General features: G+C 49.5%; 2 protein-coding genes across 3 annotated transcripts in view; one reads left to right on the top strand and one right to left on the bottom strand.

Moving 5' to 3' along the window:
• PFKFB2 (6-phosphofructo-2-kinase/fructose-2,6-biphosphatase 2) overlaps nt 1-17,512 on the bottom strand; it is a 62,797-nt gene that overhangs the window by 38,151 nt on the left and 7,134 nt on the right. The gene's annotated exons all lie outside the window — the stretch shown is intronic.
• Nucleotides 6,625-17,506, top strand: LOC129737483 (polymeric immunoglobulin receptor-like). 2 transcript variants are annotated; one of them, XM_055728169.1, is made up of 8 exons: nt 6,625-7,813; nt 9,917-10,012; nt 10,657-10,998; nt 11,257-11,586; nt 11,675-12,004; nt 12,657-12,861; nt 14,179-14,291; nt 16,596-17,506. In XM_055728169.1, exons 2-8 carry the CDS (start codon nt 9,976-9,978, stop codon nt 16,628-16,630), a joined length of 1,392 nt encoding a protein of 463 aa, XP_055584144.1. In that variant the 5' UTR covers nt 6,625-7,813; nt 9,917-9,975; the 3' UTR covers nt 16,631-17,506. The 2 variants fall into 2 exon arrangements, with proteins under 2 accessions (XP_055584144.1, XP_055584143.1); XM_055728168.1 differs by lacking the exon at nt 16,596-17,506 and adding an exon at nt 14,973-15,634 and having other exon boundaries at nt 6,627-7,813.

The following is a 17,512-nucleotide window of genomic DNA, read 5'->3' as shown; positions in this document are numbered from 1 at the left end:
GATGGGCTATCAGCCCACTGGTACTGACACAGCTGGTGCGAGGACTGGCAGAGATAGCAGCCCTTCTCGCAAAGAGGCAAGCGAAAGGCTGCTCCTGCCTGCTGGTGGTGTCTGGGGGCCCTGGGAGGTGGGCATGGGAACAGCAAGAACAGAAACAAAATCTACCTCCATGTTCAGCCAGACTCCAGCTGAGTTCCTGGGCTCTTGTCTCCGAAAGCAGACTTTGTACTACTTAATTCTGTGCTTAATTTGCTTGTTTTGTGCCTGGAAGGCAAAATCACAGCAGACCCCAGCTAAAAAAAGAATAGCAATGAAGAAAGATCATAATATTGCAGAAGTAGCCTGAAGAGTTGGTAGATGTACCCTCAGTGGCTTAATGCAGATTATACAGACTGTATTTATGCGGTGCAACGGAAAAGACCCAAAGAAAACACTCAGCTTTGCATTTTGCATGGACTATTCATCTACTTCTTAACTATCAGTCCCATGCCAGCTGAGACATATCATTTCCATGTCTACATGAGCCTGTCAAGACCTACTGTTCCAATTAAAAGCATTCTTGCACACATCTTTCATTACAAAGATCAAATTCTGGAGAAGTGGTTTGTTAAATTCTGGTGGTATCAAAGGATGTCGGCTGTGCTGGGCCACAGCCTCCAGGAGAAACTGGTCATCTTAATAACAGGCTTGGTCACTGTGCAGCAGCTCCAGTGTGGGCATCAGCAGGGAGCCTTGGGGCTGGATTTCTGTGGGAGGTCGGGAAGGTGGGTCGGTTACTGCTGACCCATCACCTCTGCAGCTGGAGAGCATCAAACCTGGGCTGTGAGAGCCAGGGTCCTGCTGGAGTCACCCCAGCTCTGCGGGAGGGGACTGTAGATGTCTGCGGGTTTTCAACCACATTCCACGGCAATAACCGGTAGCTGAGGCTCTGCCCTTTCCCTGCTTACGTGCAGATGGACAGAAGGACCCTCCCCAACTCCAATGACTCCAGTATAAAGGAGGGATAAATTATGCCTCCTTCAAGGGGTATTCCATCTCTCTCTGCTTCATAAAGTCACCAGGATAATCCCCATGCTTTGCCTGATCCACCCGTTTCTCGCCCGTTTGGTGCTTTGTGTTGGTGTTTACAGTAACATGTGGCAAACGGAGATGTGGAGAGTGTTCCTGTGCCGGTGCAATGGCACAGCCTGTTCCCCAGCCACCACAAACGACCACACAAGGAGGAAGGCAATGGGACTTAGACCCTGGGTCTGTGCAGGACCTCAGGGTGGGAACTCATCCAGCCCGGTGCTGTGTTTAACACAACAGACTGCTGCTTCAGCAGCAATGCCGTAATCCCTGTAGGCATGCTGAAAACCTGCAAGCCTTTTGGTGGTTAGAAAACTAAGGCTTTGTAGAGTCAGGCACAGTAGATGTGCTGCTGGGATTCAGCTTGTGTCACCCTGTCCCAGGTCTCTGTGCTCCAAGGCCAGTCACAGAGCTGAGCCCAGCCTGTTCATCAGCCCCGAGCATCACAGAGCATCCCTCCAATTACACCAACCACCCGAGGCAAGCCCTGGTCCTTTACAGCTCTTAATAATGAAAAAACAGTGTGGCAGACTCTCAAGGATCGGAGCAACATTCCCTGAAAATTGGTGTCCTCCTAACTCCCCTCAGCTGATGTACAGAGCTGCCCCGTCATGCTAAAACATGACCGTGCAGTCGGTGTCCTTAGGTGAATCTGGGTTCTGCTCGGGTCAACACCAGGAGTGGCCCGGGTGATGCCTGTCCATGCCCAGGTCAGCTTCACGCAGGATGTGATGCTGCGTTTCTCTCCAATACCTTTTTTTCCTGTTCTTTGTTTCTACTGGAATTTTAAAAGAAAAAAAGGCAGCCGCACCCCCAGACCTTGTCACTGCTTCTCCCACGTGTGCGGTGCTCAGGACCAGAGAACAAATGTCCTGCAGATACAGAAAAGCCAGACAGCAAAGATGAGCTCTACCAAATGCATTCAAACCTTTTACTGCTGACTCCTGCTATGTTCGAATGACCAGGGTTTTCCTGGTCTGGGTTTGTTGTGCTTTACTTGCCAGTGATGCAAATTTACCTAATACCTTCAAACCAAACTAGATCCACTGTTCCTCATTGCTGCGCTTAAAACCCGTGCACTGGCTCTGCCACAGCCGCCACCGCTTCAGCCCCGGTGCAGGGCAGAGGTGTGAGGCTGTTCCTGCTCCCGAGACCTCAGCTGTTCTTTGTTTCCGAATACCTTTAACTTGGAAGTCCAGCAAGAGCCAGAAAGGGTCACTGTTGCTCCTTGCACAGGGGTTTGTGATGCCATATTGGCTTGTTCCAAAAGCACCGCGCTGGCTCGAGTTTAATCATCAACTCCTGCAGGCACTGCAGAGCAAGCAGGGGTTGTTACAATTTATTAATAAAGACTCTGACTGCAGACAAGCTGTGCTGCGATGCTGACAGCAGCCCTGACAACTGCCCACTGGTAAAACACGTGGGGCCAGAGCCCCGGCGCGATGCCCGGTGCTGCCCTGTGCCCACCACGCTGCTTGCAGGGAAGACACTCACCGGCCAGTGCGTGTCCGTTACAGGAAGGACAAGAAATTTCCTTAACAACCATAGCCCAGAAGAACAAACTCTGTTACTTGCCTGAAAGTTAACTCTCCTTTAGCAGTAGGAGAAGGTGCCAGGTGGTGGTACTCCCTCAGGAGGGGTCCTTTCCCTGTGCTGCCATCACTGTTACCCTGCCGGAGCCTTCCTCCTCGCTGCTACCTGCCTGCTGCTCCCAGCTGCTTTGTAAACGATGCTGAGAAAACGGCCCTTGTTGCTTCTGCCCCTGCTGAATTTATTTGGGTTTTTTTGTTTAAAAGAGGTGAGGTCCCCAGATGTCCCTGCTCACGAAGCTGGGGTCAGCTTGGGACACCTGGGGACCTTGTGCAGATACCAAGACAAGCATTCCCACCCCGGATGGGTGAGGAAGCAGTGCACTGTGGTGCCGTGGGTAAGGCTGCTTGTTACTACCCCTTAAAATCATCTCTGTCAGAGGCAATCTGCCTCCACCCAAAATATCTTGCCATCTCATTGCTCCTCAGAGCAACTCGACATGTAGTACCTGGCCCAACTGGCTCCTCTCAGGAGAGCCCGTCTGACAGCATCCCGCTGCGCCTCTCGCTGCCTTTGATCCCTCCCTGCTGCCACAGGAGGTCCCCTCCTAAACCACGGCGCTGCCTGCCCTGCATTGCCTGTTTCTCCTAATTCTCCAGCCATCCTGCTCCTTTCTGTCTGCATCTGGGCTATGGCATTTGCTGGGGGACGTAGCAATTCCAAGCTGCATTCATCACCTTTCATAAGAAGCCCAGGGGATGCCAGAGCCCCCCAGCTTGCTATCCTTGGACATCGCAGGGGTTGCACAAAACCTTCTGTCCCCAGGCAGCGAGCCAGTGGGGTCTGGCATCCCCCAGCAGCAAGCTGGCAGCCTGCAGCAACCAGCATGAGTGGCACGGTGATGGGGAAGGGGACAGTCAGCCCCAGCAGTGACACTCCATGAGACCGTGCACTCCCCGTGGCTGTTTAACCAGCTGGTAGCAGGATGCTGCTGCTGCTCTGCCTTCAACCCCTCCTGCCAGGCTGGGCTTCCCCAGCATCCTTCCCTCCCTTCCAGATGTGCTTTTCTTACAGCTGCTGGCTGAGCCACGTGTGCCCCTTTCAGTAACGTGAAGAAAATACATAGGTTCCACCCCGTACCCAGAGAGTTCTGGAAGTGGCATCCAAATGAAAAAAGAGCAGAGTAACTCCCTAGAAGAGCCATTTTCCAGCTGTGGCCTGGGGACTGCTGGGTGTCCCCCCACTAATGGATACTTGAGAAAATGAACAAAAGGTGGCTCAGCCTGTTGCTTGCACACTGGGGGCTACAGGGCAGGAGGTCCAGCCTGCTCCATGGGCAAACTCTGCAGCTCTGAAGAGGAAAACAGCCTCTTTACTCAGCTTTAAAAAATAGATGTGAACAGCAGAGGTGGTGGATGAAGCTGGGAAACAAGCCGGCTGAGCTGTGGCAGCCTGGATCACCGAGCCCTGGGGATGAGTAGGGACTCTTGGCTGTCCCCCTCCCTGGCAGACCCTCACTCCTCCTCTTGGACCATCCTCTGTGTAGATCCTTCATGCGAATCCATGTCACCAGCTCAGGATGTGCAGCAGGTGACAGGCTGAGACACTGACACAGGGTGGCAGTGGGTGCCCAGGGAGCGCAGCCCCCGCAGGGCTGGGGTGCTTTTGCTGCAGGGACACCTCCAATGGGACTGGGAGAAACGCTGCAACGGATGCTGCTGAGGGGGGATTTCCACTCCAGGAGCCTGTAGATGCAAGGGGGGTTGCTGCTGGCAGCACCAACAGGTTGCTCTCCCTTGGGGTGCAGTGGGATCAAGCCCCCACCATACCCGCAAGGTAAACAATAAATAATGCCTAGGGATGGTCCTTCCCTGGGGGCTGAGGCTGGCAGGGATGGGGACAAGGCACAGCTGCCCATGCTTACACAGCAGAGGGGACTTCACCTTTCCCAGGGCTAATGTCGTAAAAATAATTTAGGAAAAGAGGAAAAAAAAAAGCAGGATACACAGTAATTAACCTAGTACCACAGTTAAAATGAATTATTAACATTGCTGTGGAGGCAGAGAGGCTTGGCCTTATAGGAAATAATAAAACAATTACGAGAACAACCTTTGAGCAGACAGAATACTCCCCAAGCGCCGGGCACTGATTTGCCCCCCCAGACCCTTTGGTGCATCTCCAGAGCCAAGGTCTGCCCAGGGTGGCCGCAGGTCCCCCCAGTGCTCGGTCCACACTCAACCACCCTCCATGGGCATCAGCTTCATCCCAGTTGTCCCCAAGGGGAGGACAGCTGGGGTGACCAAGCCGTTGGAGACCCCTCTTGCCCCAGGATAAGGTTTTTCTGCATGTCAAGGACAAGGACCACTAGCTCAGCTCCGGTCCTCAGCTCACCCTTGCAAACCCCTCTCTGCCTCGCAGAAGCAGCATCAGCTCTGCTTCTTCTTTGGGCCCTTGAAGGCAAATCCACAGAGGCAACTCTGAACCCTGAAGGAAGGAGCTGCACCCCAAACCATCAGCTTACCCTTCAGCATCGCTTGGCAGGGTCTCACTGGAGAGGGGGTTTGTCAGGGGTTTCAGACTGAACATTTTGGTCACATTTGCAGAATGGAGAAATTGCACCGAGTAGTCTTTGGGGTTTCCCATCATCATTTTATATATCACATTTTATTGCTAACACAAGAGCAATCCTATTGCTTTCTGCTGGTGTGGTAATAAATGTCCTTAGATTAATCCTGCTGAAGTCTAATCAATATTGGGAAATTTATTGCACAGGTTTGCTACAAAATAACAATTACTGCTTGGAATAGAAGTAATCTTATAATGATAAAGAAAGCAAAACTGCTTAACGGGGATTTATCTTCACCCAGGAAGATTCCAAAGTGCTTCAATGATTGACTTACACAAAACACAACCTGTCTTCAAAGCGTGCCCGCGTACACGGCAGGGAAGAGCAGGACCTTCGGACCCTGCCAGCACACCACCGGGTCAGAGCAAAGTCGTTTCTCTCCACTCTCCCGTGAGCACCCTGAGCCACTCTCGGACAGGGAGAGGTGTCCTGCAAACCCTGCAGATACACAGAGTGCTGGGACCAGCCCAGGGTGTTCCCAAAAATGCCACAAGGAGATATATTTTTTTCCCCACTGATCACTTTTCTTTGAAGGAAAACCAAACCAAAGTCCCTTGCAATAGCACAACTGCCACTGTGCCTACATTGTTTTGAAATAATGAACACCACGTCTACCCTTCTCTCCCTGGAGGTTGTTTGGTTGATGCAAACGAGGAATTGTGTGTGTGTGCGTGAACAGACTGCACTTAGTTAGATAGATTAGATCTCCAGATCCTGCCAGACAAGGAGTGTGGCCATCACCCCAGAACAGGCAGTAACTGCTCGCGATGAACACGCCTCAAACGTGCCTGGGTTTTGGTCGTACCTGTGTGGAGCTCTGGGTTTGGTGCTGGGTGACAGTGCATTCCCTGGGGCAATGCAACCCACCAGCTGACAGATTTTGGTTAAAATGCAGCAAGATTAAATTTAGAGAGAAAGTAATCCCCTCAAAATGACAATTTAGTGAGCAAGCTTAGGTAATTTCAGGTAAGCCCCCTTTTTTTATTATACATACATAAAATGTATGTTTTATAAAAAACATTTTTGTCTTAGTGAGACAGCACCCTGATTTCCCACCTCTGATGTATTCAGCTGCTGGGCCACTTGGCTCAGCCAGGTTGTGCTGCAACAAGCTGACACAATCCCGCTAAAGGGGGAAACGAGAATGGAGCTGCCTTCCTGGGAATCCAGCAGGAATGGAGCTGCCTTCCTGGGAATCCAGCAGGAATGGAGCAAATGAGAATGGAGCTGCCTTCCTGGGAATCCAGCAGGAATGGAGCTGCCTTCCTGGGAATCCAGCAGGAATGGAGCAAACGAGAATGGAGCTGCCTTCCTGGGAATCCAGCAGGAATGGAGCTGCCTTCCTGGGAATCCAGCAGGAATGGAGCAAACGAGAATGGAGCTGCCTTCCTGGGAATCCAGCAGGAATGGAGCTGCCTTCCTGGGAATCCAGCAGGAATGGAGCAAACGAGAATGGAGCTGCCTTCCTGGGAATCACCGCAGGAACGCGTGCAAGCCCTTACCACTGTGGGGCTGGGCTGGTTCATGCTTCTGGGGGAACACAGAAGCCAGGGGAGCCCACCCGTGCCCCGAGCTCCCCAGGACCAGCTCCTCTCCGCTCCCAGACCTCGCAGAGGGACTGTCACACCAGGGGAGAAAACGGCAGCAAGAGTCACAGGATGACTCTGTGGGCTGAAGCCCTACACGCAGGGACTGGCAGTCCAAGAAAACAAGCAGAGAAACAAGCCAAGCCTTAAGCCGGAGCCTAAAAATCCATTTTACAGAGCTGCAGAGAGTTACCAGAGCTTTGCTGGTTATGAAGGTGATGTCCTTGTGGAAAAGGCACCTGAGCACTCTCTGCAGTGCAAAGCAGGTGTTACAGGGAAGAGAAAGACCAGGCTAAAGACATGTATTTGTTGGTTAAGCAGCACTTGTAGCAGCGTGGCATTATCACTTGCATCGTCTTCATTGCAGGGATGGTTTTATAACAGACTCTGAAGGAGAAACCGTCTTTTAGTCCTCTCTTCATAAAGAGTATGGGATCAAAAGACAGGCGTGAGTGACATAAGCATTCAGGTTCATTCAGACCGCAGAAGTTTGAGGAAACATGCACAAAGTTCTTTCTTTATGTGAAGTTCTGTCGGGAAGTGGTTCACGGCAAATGGCGTTTTACTACTATTGTTTAGAGACAGTTGCTTCAAGTTAAAATTTTGCAGGGTGTCTGTAAAGCAGGGGAATTCCTCTCAAATTCTTGCAATTTCTGCTCCTGGCCTCTTCGCTTCTCCTGCTTCCCCTTCCATGATGTCACCCACATCATTAGAGGGGTAAAACCGACCAATTTTGGGTTCCATACTCAGTACAGTGGCAGCACCTCTCCTATTGCTGTATTTTGACCATCTCCAATTTGCTCAGCAAGGCACATCTAGACTTCAGAAAATTTTTAGTGTGTCCAGTTTTAAACTCTGGGCATCAATATATTAAAAAAAATAATTAAACCTCAAGAACCGAGCAAAGACTAACTGAACTGCAAGCTGCAAAACAGACTTTGTTAAACTAACTGCAAACTGGAGCAGGAGAAAATTTCCAGCAACAGAAGCATCGCAATCCAAGGTAGGTGATCCTCAATTTGCCCTTAAAATACTGCATGTTTGGAGTACAATGCTATTGTACAGCAATTATATGAGCTAATTTGTTGATTTCACCTATGATACATAACAGATCTGAAATTTAAAGTAATTATTTTTATAGCAATACTTGTTAATGGACTGATGCTGGAGAGAATTTAACACATTAATGCCAGCCCAGAATACATCCTACTTAGGGAAAGAAAAAATAATAATCAAAAAGCCTCATTCAGATGCTAACGTGAACAACAGGATCACATCAGCTGGGCTAGCACAGGATGAAGTTTTGGCCTCCAGCTGGCAAACTAGCAACTGCTTCAGTGCTTTCACCATGCCTGGACTTCTCCCCACATCCCTAGCCCCAAAATGAGGAAAAGAGGGAGTGCACTGGCTCAGCTGGAGTGGCGTACATCAGAAAAGATTAAAAGAGCATAGGGATAATGTTTTTCCTGATTTCTGGCTGTAAATTAAGAGTGTTCAACTCTTCCAGGGCATTCTTGTTAGCTCCTCTTTGCTTCAAGTCCTCCAGACTGGTGGGCATTATGGCACTCAATAAAAATCACCATTTTTCAAGTCACCTGTCAGTGGCCATGAGGAAACTCCGCCGAAGCCACTGCCCAGTGTCAAGCTAAACAGAGCTGGGGTGACGCGAACGCCTTCCTTGCTGTTTGTTGAGGACCCATAAAGCTGCTTTGTGCAGGCAGATGTGGTCAGCCAGCTGTGCACAGATGCACACGCACCTCCACAGCAAAGCTGCCTCCACAACCTTGTACATGGGGAGGGGGGGAAGGGAGGGGAACCTGCACGAAGAGGATGCCGTGCAGCTGCACCACCGCAATGCTTCAGCCTGTGCTGAAAAGGGAAGGGAGCATTTCTGCAGCCCCGTCCCATGCTTGCCATCAGCGGAGCAACAGCCAAGGGAGAGCTGGATGGGAGCTGAGTTTGCAAGCTGGGAGTTCACAGCTGGGGGGATGCATTTTGTCCCCAGCACAGGGCGTGCAAGGCACAGCAAGCGCCTGGTGCAAGGGCTGAGCCCACCTCTCACTCCCCTGCGGCACAAAGGGGTGGAGGGTGGGCAAGCAGCGGGGTCCCGCGGGCATCCAGCCCAGGGTGCTGGGGCCAGCAGTCACTGGCAGGACTCAGCTCAGCACCGTGGTGGTTGGGAAGAAGGCTCCCTGCAGCACTGAGCCCGTGTCGTTTCCTTGTTCATATTTCCTGAACGCTTTGAAGTGATTCCAATGCGCTAACGAGTATGAAATAAACCACGTGATTTGCGCCTACGATGGTTTTAACTGCAGTGGGGGTTAGGCAAATCTTAAACAAAGAATTTTAGTAGGGACTCTTTAGGATAAAACACTGCAGTAATCAACAGTCAATTTTTAACTCGAACAAGGAAGTCATTCCTATTTGAAACAGAGACACTTGAACACTGCTGCTATTCAGATCTGAAAATGGCTAACAACAACCTGTAGGAAGATAAATTGCAGGGAAAAAAGGAAGGAAGAAAGGTAATTGGCGTGTGGCAGGAGATGGTTAAGGATGTTGGCATTCCTGAGAAGTGCAGCATTGCCTATTTTTCCTTGAGCTGAATAGAATCCCCAAGACCGAAGAAAAGAAAAGAAATGGCTGAGTGCCAGCAGCCTGCAGGCTGGCCAAGGTGGCAGGGCAGGACCAGGCGCCATGTTGCTGCTGGCTGCCCGGTGCCACGTTTGGCAGCCCCCGAAGCAATCCTGAGCGGCTCCGTACAGGCAGGCACTCGTGCCGCCGCAGTGCCGGGATTGCCGCTGGCTCGCTGTGGTGCTGGGCTCGGCTGCAGCACTGCCACGCATCCCTCGCCACTGCCAGCAATGCCTTTGGTAACCATCCTACCCACACAACGGAGGCTCTGCCGCAGGGGTGCGAGAGCTGCAAAGCGCTGTCAGCACTTCTTTTCCTTTTTGAAATTCCCTTACCTTGGGGTTAAGCCCTGGCACGGGCTGGGAGCCACCAGGGACACGGGGGCTCTGCGCCGCATGATCACCAGAGCAACCCAGCTGCTTTACCTCGGCAGATCCCAGCCCCAATCTCTCTTTTCTGTTTGATATCACAGACATCAGAAAAATTCCTAATTTTTGAAGTTTGCCAAGTGAAAATTCGTGAAGGCTGGACATGGCGGTTTTCTTTCTCTTAGCAGCCTTGCTGCAAGGTGAGTCACAAAGAGACCAAGTCTCCAGGCACCTACACTGACAGGAATAGGCAAAGCTGGAGCTGGGGACACGGGTACATCCCTGGCTAAATCCTCACTCAAACACTAGGCACCTCCACCTGCAAAATGGAAATTGGCCAAACCTCCCCACCCTCTAGAAGTCTGCAGAGAGCTAGCAAAGGCACAGCAAGGGCCAGGGAGGAGAATCCCAGCTCCGTATTGCTCACGCTGCAGACAGCCACTTGTGCCTGGCAATGCATCTGCAGGGAGGAGAAAGTTGCCAGATGAGGCAGAATGCACAAATGCCAAAGTTTATTCTTAGATGCTAACAGCTGCCCTTGACATTTAACCCCAGGCAGGACTGTCAGGGCTGGTAGGGGTGTGGGGCATTGAGGGTCTCCCCATCTGTGCTGCGGCATGGGACAGTGGCTCTGCACCACCAGATCCTCCAGTGGATCATGTGGGACACAAGGAAGGTAAAACACCACATCCAAAACAAACTCTGAACCTTCTGAGCCAGATGTCCTGCTGGTGCCACTCATAATCACGGCCCTGGCTTGAAGGAGCTGTGCTGGCTTTTGCCAAGCGAGGGTCTGGTTGTCTCCGAGTAACCAACAACTTCTGCTTCCTCCTTTCCCCCAAAGAGCCAGTTTCAAGCACCTTGTACGGATCCAAGTTTTTGACAGGTGAGGTTGGAGGATCGGTCACCCATCAGTGCTTCTACTCCATCACGCCAGCCAACAAACATGACCGAAAATATTGGTGCAAACTCGCAAGAAACAGGGTTTGCTACACCGTTATTTCTACAACCGGCTACACCTCAAAAGACCATGAGGGGCGAGTGTCTCTCAAGGACATCCCCCAGAACGGCACCTTCATGGTGACGATGACAGGGCTGAAGAAGAGCGACACGGGGACCTACCGATGTGGCATCGGCACCTCCAACAGCGACCTGTACGTCAGCCTGAACCTGACGGTTGTGGCAGGTAGGATGTGGCTGGGGGGAGGGGATGCTCTGCGCTGCCAGCAGCTCAGCTCTCAGGGAGCGGGTTGGGGCCGGACGCTGGAGCAGCCATGCGCAGCAGCTGTATCAACTATTTCTATCCCTTAACCAGGTATTTGCAAGGGTGGGTATAAAAGTACCTGGATTTGGCCAAATGAGCCACTAATAGATGTGAAAGGGAACTCTCCTGCCTGGCCGGGGACTGCACGCCGGACAGTGCCTGCTGTGCTCTCTCCTGCAGATGCCGGGGTGCTGGGGCCGATCGACCTCATCCAGGGGGAGCTCCGTGGCTCTGTCATGGTCCTGTGCCCACCCAGGGACACCCAAGGTGGCGAGAAGAGGTTCTGGTGCAAATTGGGCAGAACCAGCTGCACTCTCATAGCTGACACTGATGGCTACGTGGGCAAAAGTCACGAAGGACGAATCTCTATCACCCCTCAGGAGAGCTCTGGAGCTTTCAAAATCTTGATAAATGACTTAAAAAAGGAAGATTCGGGGCTGTACAGGTGCGGGACAGGAAGGCTTAGCAGCCAGAACAGCCCACGGGTGGTGGCTCTGCAGGTGACCACAGGTAGGACGGGGCGCAGGGGGCTGTGCGGGTGCCTCGCAGCCCTGGATGAGGAGCATGAAATGCTAACGCAGCCCTCTCCATCCTGCAGCCTCCACTCTTCCCAAGAGACCAAAATTTCTCAGCGGCACGGTCGGAGGCTCACTGTCCTTGAAGTGCCACTATGATCCCCAGGGGAGCTACGAGAAGAAGTATTTGTGCAGGTGGAAGGAAGCTAGCTGCTCACTGCTCGTGGATGCGGATGGGTTTGTGCACAAGTCCTATGAAGGGCGAATACAAATAGCCAGCAGCGACCTGGAAAATGGGTCTTACACGGTGGTGATGAGCCACCTGAGAGAGGAGGATGCAGGATGGTACTGGTGCGGGGCTAAAAACGGGCACACAGAGCACACATCCTCTGTGAAGCTGCTCATCCAGAAGGGTAGGTGGTGGGATGGCTTGGAACACGATAAATCCTCCCCCTTTTTTTAAATTACTCTTTCCTCTACCCCTTCACAGACATGAGAATAGACTCTCCTCTGTACTCCGCATAAATACTACAATGTTATGAGACACATCAGCTATACATTTCACCTTGAAGCTACTGGCACATAACTGAGGTGATGGTAGAGGTTTCCAGAGGCAGGGATGTAAGCTGAGATTTCAGAGCAAATTTAATTTTGAGTTATATTATTGATTATTTATGAAGCAAACCCCTAGCATACGCCATCCTGATCCTAGCAAGTGCAGCACAGAGGTGTGCTTAGCTCTGGAGAGAAGCTGCAGGTTATCTTGCAGGTTTAGAAACTGCAGCATGTAAATACACAGATGTATGTAACTGTTCAGCTGACAGAGACAGAAATAGTGGGGTTTAAGTATGAGCGTTTGCCAAGTATTAATGGATTTTCATTAGTACTCCCAAGCTGCTTTCTATAAGATTCAAAGGAAAACAGAAATGCTTGGGTTTGGTCATATGATGCGGCATATTTTTTCATGCTGAGATGCAAGGTGAAATGCGTAAATCTTTGGTAAATTTAACATGTTGCCTCTGCAAAAAGATGGATGTTCAAGCCTCAAATTAATTTCCTCCATAGAAATCTGCTCTTCACAAGACCTAGAAACATCCACTCTTGTGCAACCCTCTTTATCAAGCCTGGCCACCCACAGCACGCCCACGCAGAGAAGCATCACAGGCCTGACGTACACAATGGGCACCGTCACAGAGAGCACCAGCACCCTGCTGCCCACTGCCCCCCCCAGCACCTTTGTAACCTCCCCAGGCAAAATCTATCACAAGAGGTAAGTTCACGGCCACGGTTCTCGTTGGCACTAACTTGGTGCTTTACAACCCGTCTACCTCTTTCCCAGGGCCGTACGCAGGCTGTGCACAGGTTGCAAGTTGAAAACACCGATAAGAAACATTAGCAGTTAGAGAAGCAGAAGGCAAGGTTATCTCATGTCCATCTGTGGCACGTATCTTTGACTTTGTCTCTAAATCTGGTGCTGGCCACTCCTCTAGATCAGATGCCAGAGCCAATAGATGTCCTCCTCTCTGTTTTTCTTTGCTCAGTGTGGAGACAGGACATCGGAAAGCATCAGGCTTGAGCAAGAAAGCTGCTCAATCTGTAGCTGCAGACATTATCCAAGCCCCCCTAGGCAGCCAGTAACCTGGGTGGCGTTTGGGTGCTCTGCATTGCGTAAGGAGCTGTCTTTGGACAAGGTTACTAATCAAAGCACTGTGAGTTTTTTTGGCCAGTAATTATTGCATGGCACTTCTCTACAGCAAGCCCTGTGGCTCACCCCTCTGCAAGTGGTTTCCCCAGTAAATTTACTTTTGGTGCTTCCTGCTACAGAGCAAGCTGCGAGCAGCTCTTACACCTTTCACCCCAGCCATGGCCACCATCCAGCCTGGTGTGATTTGCATATGCAGATGTACAGATGCATCTGATCTTGCAGTATCAGTCATCACTGAAAATAAACCACAAAGTCCACAAATCCAGTTCAATATCCTGAGGGGCTCCAAGCACCTCGGAGCTCTCATCTGCCCCGGTGACCCACAGCACCAGAAGTACCATCCTCCCCATCCACAGCCTCCCCCAAGCCGTACCTCCCCACCATCCGGCCAGAAAGAGAAGGGGAGAGCGCGTTACCAACCACAAATCTTGCTCCTGCATAAAGGGTCAGATTTTGCCCCATTCCTGGCGAATTTGTGGAGCTCTGATAGCATTTATCTCTTTTTTTGCGGAGATGGTGCATAGTTACCCTCCAACAGCTTGAGGGCCTACAACAACTCACAAAGAAAGTGCATGAGCCTTGCTTGTGAATCTATCATGAAAATAGCTCGTTTTCCCTTGGGGAGGTGGGGGGCACTAGTTCAGCTGGCAGCTTAAACCAACACACAGAGCAGAAGCAGCTGTAGAAATTACTTCCTCATAAGCCAAGATCCAGATCAAATTATTTCATCTCTACCTGACGTTGTTGACTGTTCTGCTCTGATCCAGAGTTTATAACTCCTTTAAAACCTTTGGCGTAAAAACAACAGCCTGCATTAAGGTACCTCAATCACCCTGTGGCTGAATCAAAATCCAATTTAATTCCGGTGGTTCATCTTTCCAGCTCATCAGGTGAATCACGCCTGCTCCCAGTTGTGTTACCAGCTCTCATTTCACTGATTTTCATCACTATCGCTATTCTCACCCTGACCAAAATGAAGTTTCAAAAGGAGACAGGTAAGTTGGCCAGGCAACACCTTTGGGGTTGCGGTTGGTGTTTTGCAGTGGCTTTGCTTGTGATTTCCAAGAGTTGGAGTCGGACCCACGGAAGTTTCCATCTCTGAGACACGCATCCATTCTGCAGCCACTGCAGCCCAAAAGTGCAACCGTACTTGCAAGCAAGCAATGCCCTAGAAAAGTTGGGGGGTTTTGTTTAATATGCTTAAACAAAAAGCGAATGAAGGAAGTGGAAATTCTGAAGTCCTGCTGAAAGCAAGGTTGAGGTTTTGCATATAGAAGATTTATGGCTCTGTAAGCACTCGGAAATCCTGAAGTATAAAGGGCAGGGACCTGTACAGCACGAGCGGCTAAGTGCTGGGTGGTTTCTTGGGGCCAAATCCAGCCCACTCAGCACAAAGCTGACAAAGTCTTGCCCCAAACCTCCTTGCTAACAACTGATTTTCAAAAATACATGCATGTATCTTATTATATAACATATTGTGACCTTAGAGATAAAATTAGGGACAAAAGCCTTCAGTCACAACAGCACTGAGTGGAAATAACAATAATAATTTCTCACAAGAATGAAACTGGGAAACAATGGGTCTAATCTGGTGTCTGCTGTGACATGCTGGTACATTTAAACAGGCACTACAGGAGGTGTTCCCTCCATTGCATGTGTCTGGGTTTGTTTTTAAGGAGAAGAAAGCCACGCCATGGGAAACATGGAAGGAGCACCGGCACGGGCTGGTCAGAGTCCTGAAAAAGAGCAAACTATGGAGGAAACCCCAAGTCCAGAAAAAGTGCATGAATGCAGGACAGACTGGCAAACATGGGTGTCTTCTGGAACTGGCACTGCAAGTGTTATTTGCCTTGGTAGAAGAGAATGAAAACAAATTTTAAGCAAAGGATTTGCAGCTTAGTATGTCGATAACCTCCATAGTTTAGACACCAGATTTGCAACCCAGGAATTACGATCCCACAGTCCAGGATTTATGTTCTGATGCCAAACTACTGTATTTATTCCTTACCAAGAAATGTTGAGCCACACATTTCAAAAGCCTTGGATTAAATCCTATATGAGATTTATAAATTTTTATAGGGTTGATTATAATTTTTGCTTACGCATAGTAAACATGTTATCGCTCTTCCTCCTTGCTTGTTTCAATAAAGTCTGATTGCTTATGACCTCTTGCAATACTACACAGGAGCAATTCTTGTTCACTGTGTTGCAATCACATCAAATTTTTTTTGTCCTACTTGAGCAGGATAATCTATGCTATCCTTGGAAGAATCAGGTTGACCAACTTACCTGTAAAAGTCTGTGTCTTCTGGCAAAATATAAGAACAGTGGGCCTGTCTTGGAGTATTCATACTCTTTAGATAGAAGCTTTTGTGGAAAACATGTCAGCAAATATTTTAAAGTATATCCAGTTCGAGGAAATTTGTATCAGTGTAAAGTACTCTTCTCCATCAGAAAAAAAAAAAGTAAAATTAATCAAACAGTGGAACAGTGGTTCAAAAATGGGTGATGGCATTTTGTATTCTCATTACAATGCACTTTGATCCAAACTCTGATCATACAAGCAGCTGAAAATATTTTGAAGTCAGATAATTGCAGAGGGAAACAAGTGATTGTGGCCATTTGCATCCTCTGGAACGAGCAGCCACCTCTGCGCCCAGTACTGAGCCTACACTCGTAATTCTTTTCCTATTTCAAACATCCACTGACTCGATTAGAAGCAGATCTACAGACATCACGTTTTTAAAGCTGTTCAGAGAATACATCATAGACGTCAAAAGAAGCCTTCAGAGTGGCTATAAAACCAAGGCCATAAAGGTTCCCGTCTAGAACATTTTGTGATACAACTTGCTAAAACTACGCTAATCTTATTGCTGTTGGAGAGATTTTACTTTATAAAAAGAACAGCTGTACGAAGTGTTCTTGCAGTCCAAAACAGAAAGAATGGAAAGACTAAAACACAGCCCCCCTCTAAAACCTTGAAAATAAACAATCAGCATTCTGTGAAACACTTTAAAAACAAGACCATAAACCAGTAGCTGTTAATTGTGCCTCGTGTTTCTCCATGCCTGGTTCGGGGTGCAGCCCAGGATAAATCTCCTCTTCGGCTGAGCAGGAGGTTGCCTCCAGAAGTCCCCTCCCTAGCTTTCTGGTGTCAGGACTCCCTGGAATATCAGACCCATTTAAAACATCAACTTTGGCATGAAAACGGAAACACCCATGAAATTGCTTGTAAAAATATTGTAGAGGTGCAATGTTGGGTTTTTTTTGGTTGGTTTGTGTTTGGTTTTTTTTTCCAGCAACCCTACAGGGGAAAAAAGAACTTTTCAAGTGACCAATGAAGACTTGAGGCAGAACCCCCTTCCACCAAAGCCCCCAAGTACATGTGTTTGGAATTTTCCCTAGGGAAAGCCAAGACATGGCTATAAACTGCAAAGCGCCCGGCACCACTTGTTGCTCACTGCCCTGCTCAGAAGTCAAATGGCCCGTGCTAAGAGCCAAACCCCCACAGGCTGCCCCAACGTCACTTGCTACATGGTTTACACAAGAAAGAATAAAATAAAGCACCTCTAATCAAGCTATTTGTGTGCAACCCTGACCGTCTTTTGCAGAGGCTGAGCACTCCGAGGGAAAGGTGAAGCTGGGGAGGGGGCGTGGGAAGGAAGGACCATCGTGGCTGTAGGTTTGCTCAGTGCTAGGCAAAAGATGAGGGTTTTCTGTTTTGTTTTTTTTTTAAAAAAAAAATCCTTATCCATTGGGTTATTTTGCAACACGTAAACTGTATCTGACTTCAGTCTACCACAGACACCCAAATTCTCAAGTGCTGTTTTTCCTCCACCTCTTCTGCAAAACCATCCACAGCTTCAAAATCAAGTCGTTTCAGCCCAAACGCAGCCCAGACCCTAGCAGCAGCTTTGGTTGGTATGCTTCAGGTTACAAGCAGCCTGTGCTTTGGCCAGAAAAAAAACCACCAAGCTCAGAGCTGTTTGTTTTCTGGAGATGCCAAAGTGCTTTGGAATCTGTGACTTGGCAGGAGGATGCTTCCTCATCTGTTAAACCAACAGATTGGATTTACCAGAAACCATAAGGGTGGGGACAAGGGCTTGGTTAAAGAAACCGTTCATCCACCTGGGACTAACATTTCTTCCTTGAGATGCACAAGCGGTTGCAGGTCCCCATGGCTGGTTTCTGCCAGGACCCCCTCTGCTCCGTGGTC

This window comes from Falco cherrug, chromosome 16 (genome assembly GCF_023634085.1).
Source record: "Falco cherrug isolate bFalChe1 chromosome 16, bFalChe1.pri, whole genome shotgun sequence".
Classification (NCBI taxonomy): domain Eukaryota; kingdom Metazoa; phylum Chordata; class Aves; order Falconiformes; family Falconidae; genus Falco; species Falco cherrug.
Note: the sequence above shows the minus strand (reverse complement) of the source record. Positions and strands in the feature narration are given on the sequence as shown.

Coding starts and splice junctions, on each gene's coding strand:
- LOC129737483 (XM_055728168.1), top strand. CDS start 9,976: ATGGCGGTTTTCTTTCTCTTAGCAGCCTTGCTGCAAG. Junction 12,005..12,656: donor GAAGCTGCTCATCCAGAAGG/GTAGGTGGTGGG, acceptor TTTCCTCCATAG/AAATCTGCTCTTCACAAGAC. Junction 12,862..14,178: donor GGCAAAATCTATCACAAGAG/GTAAGTTCACGG, acceptor TCATCTTTCCAG/CTCATCAGGTGAATCACGCC.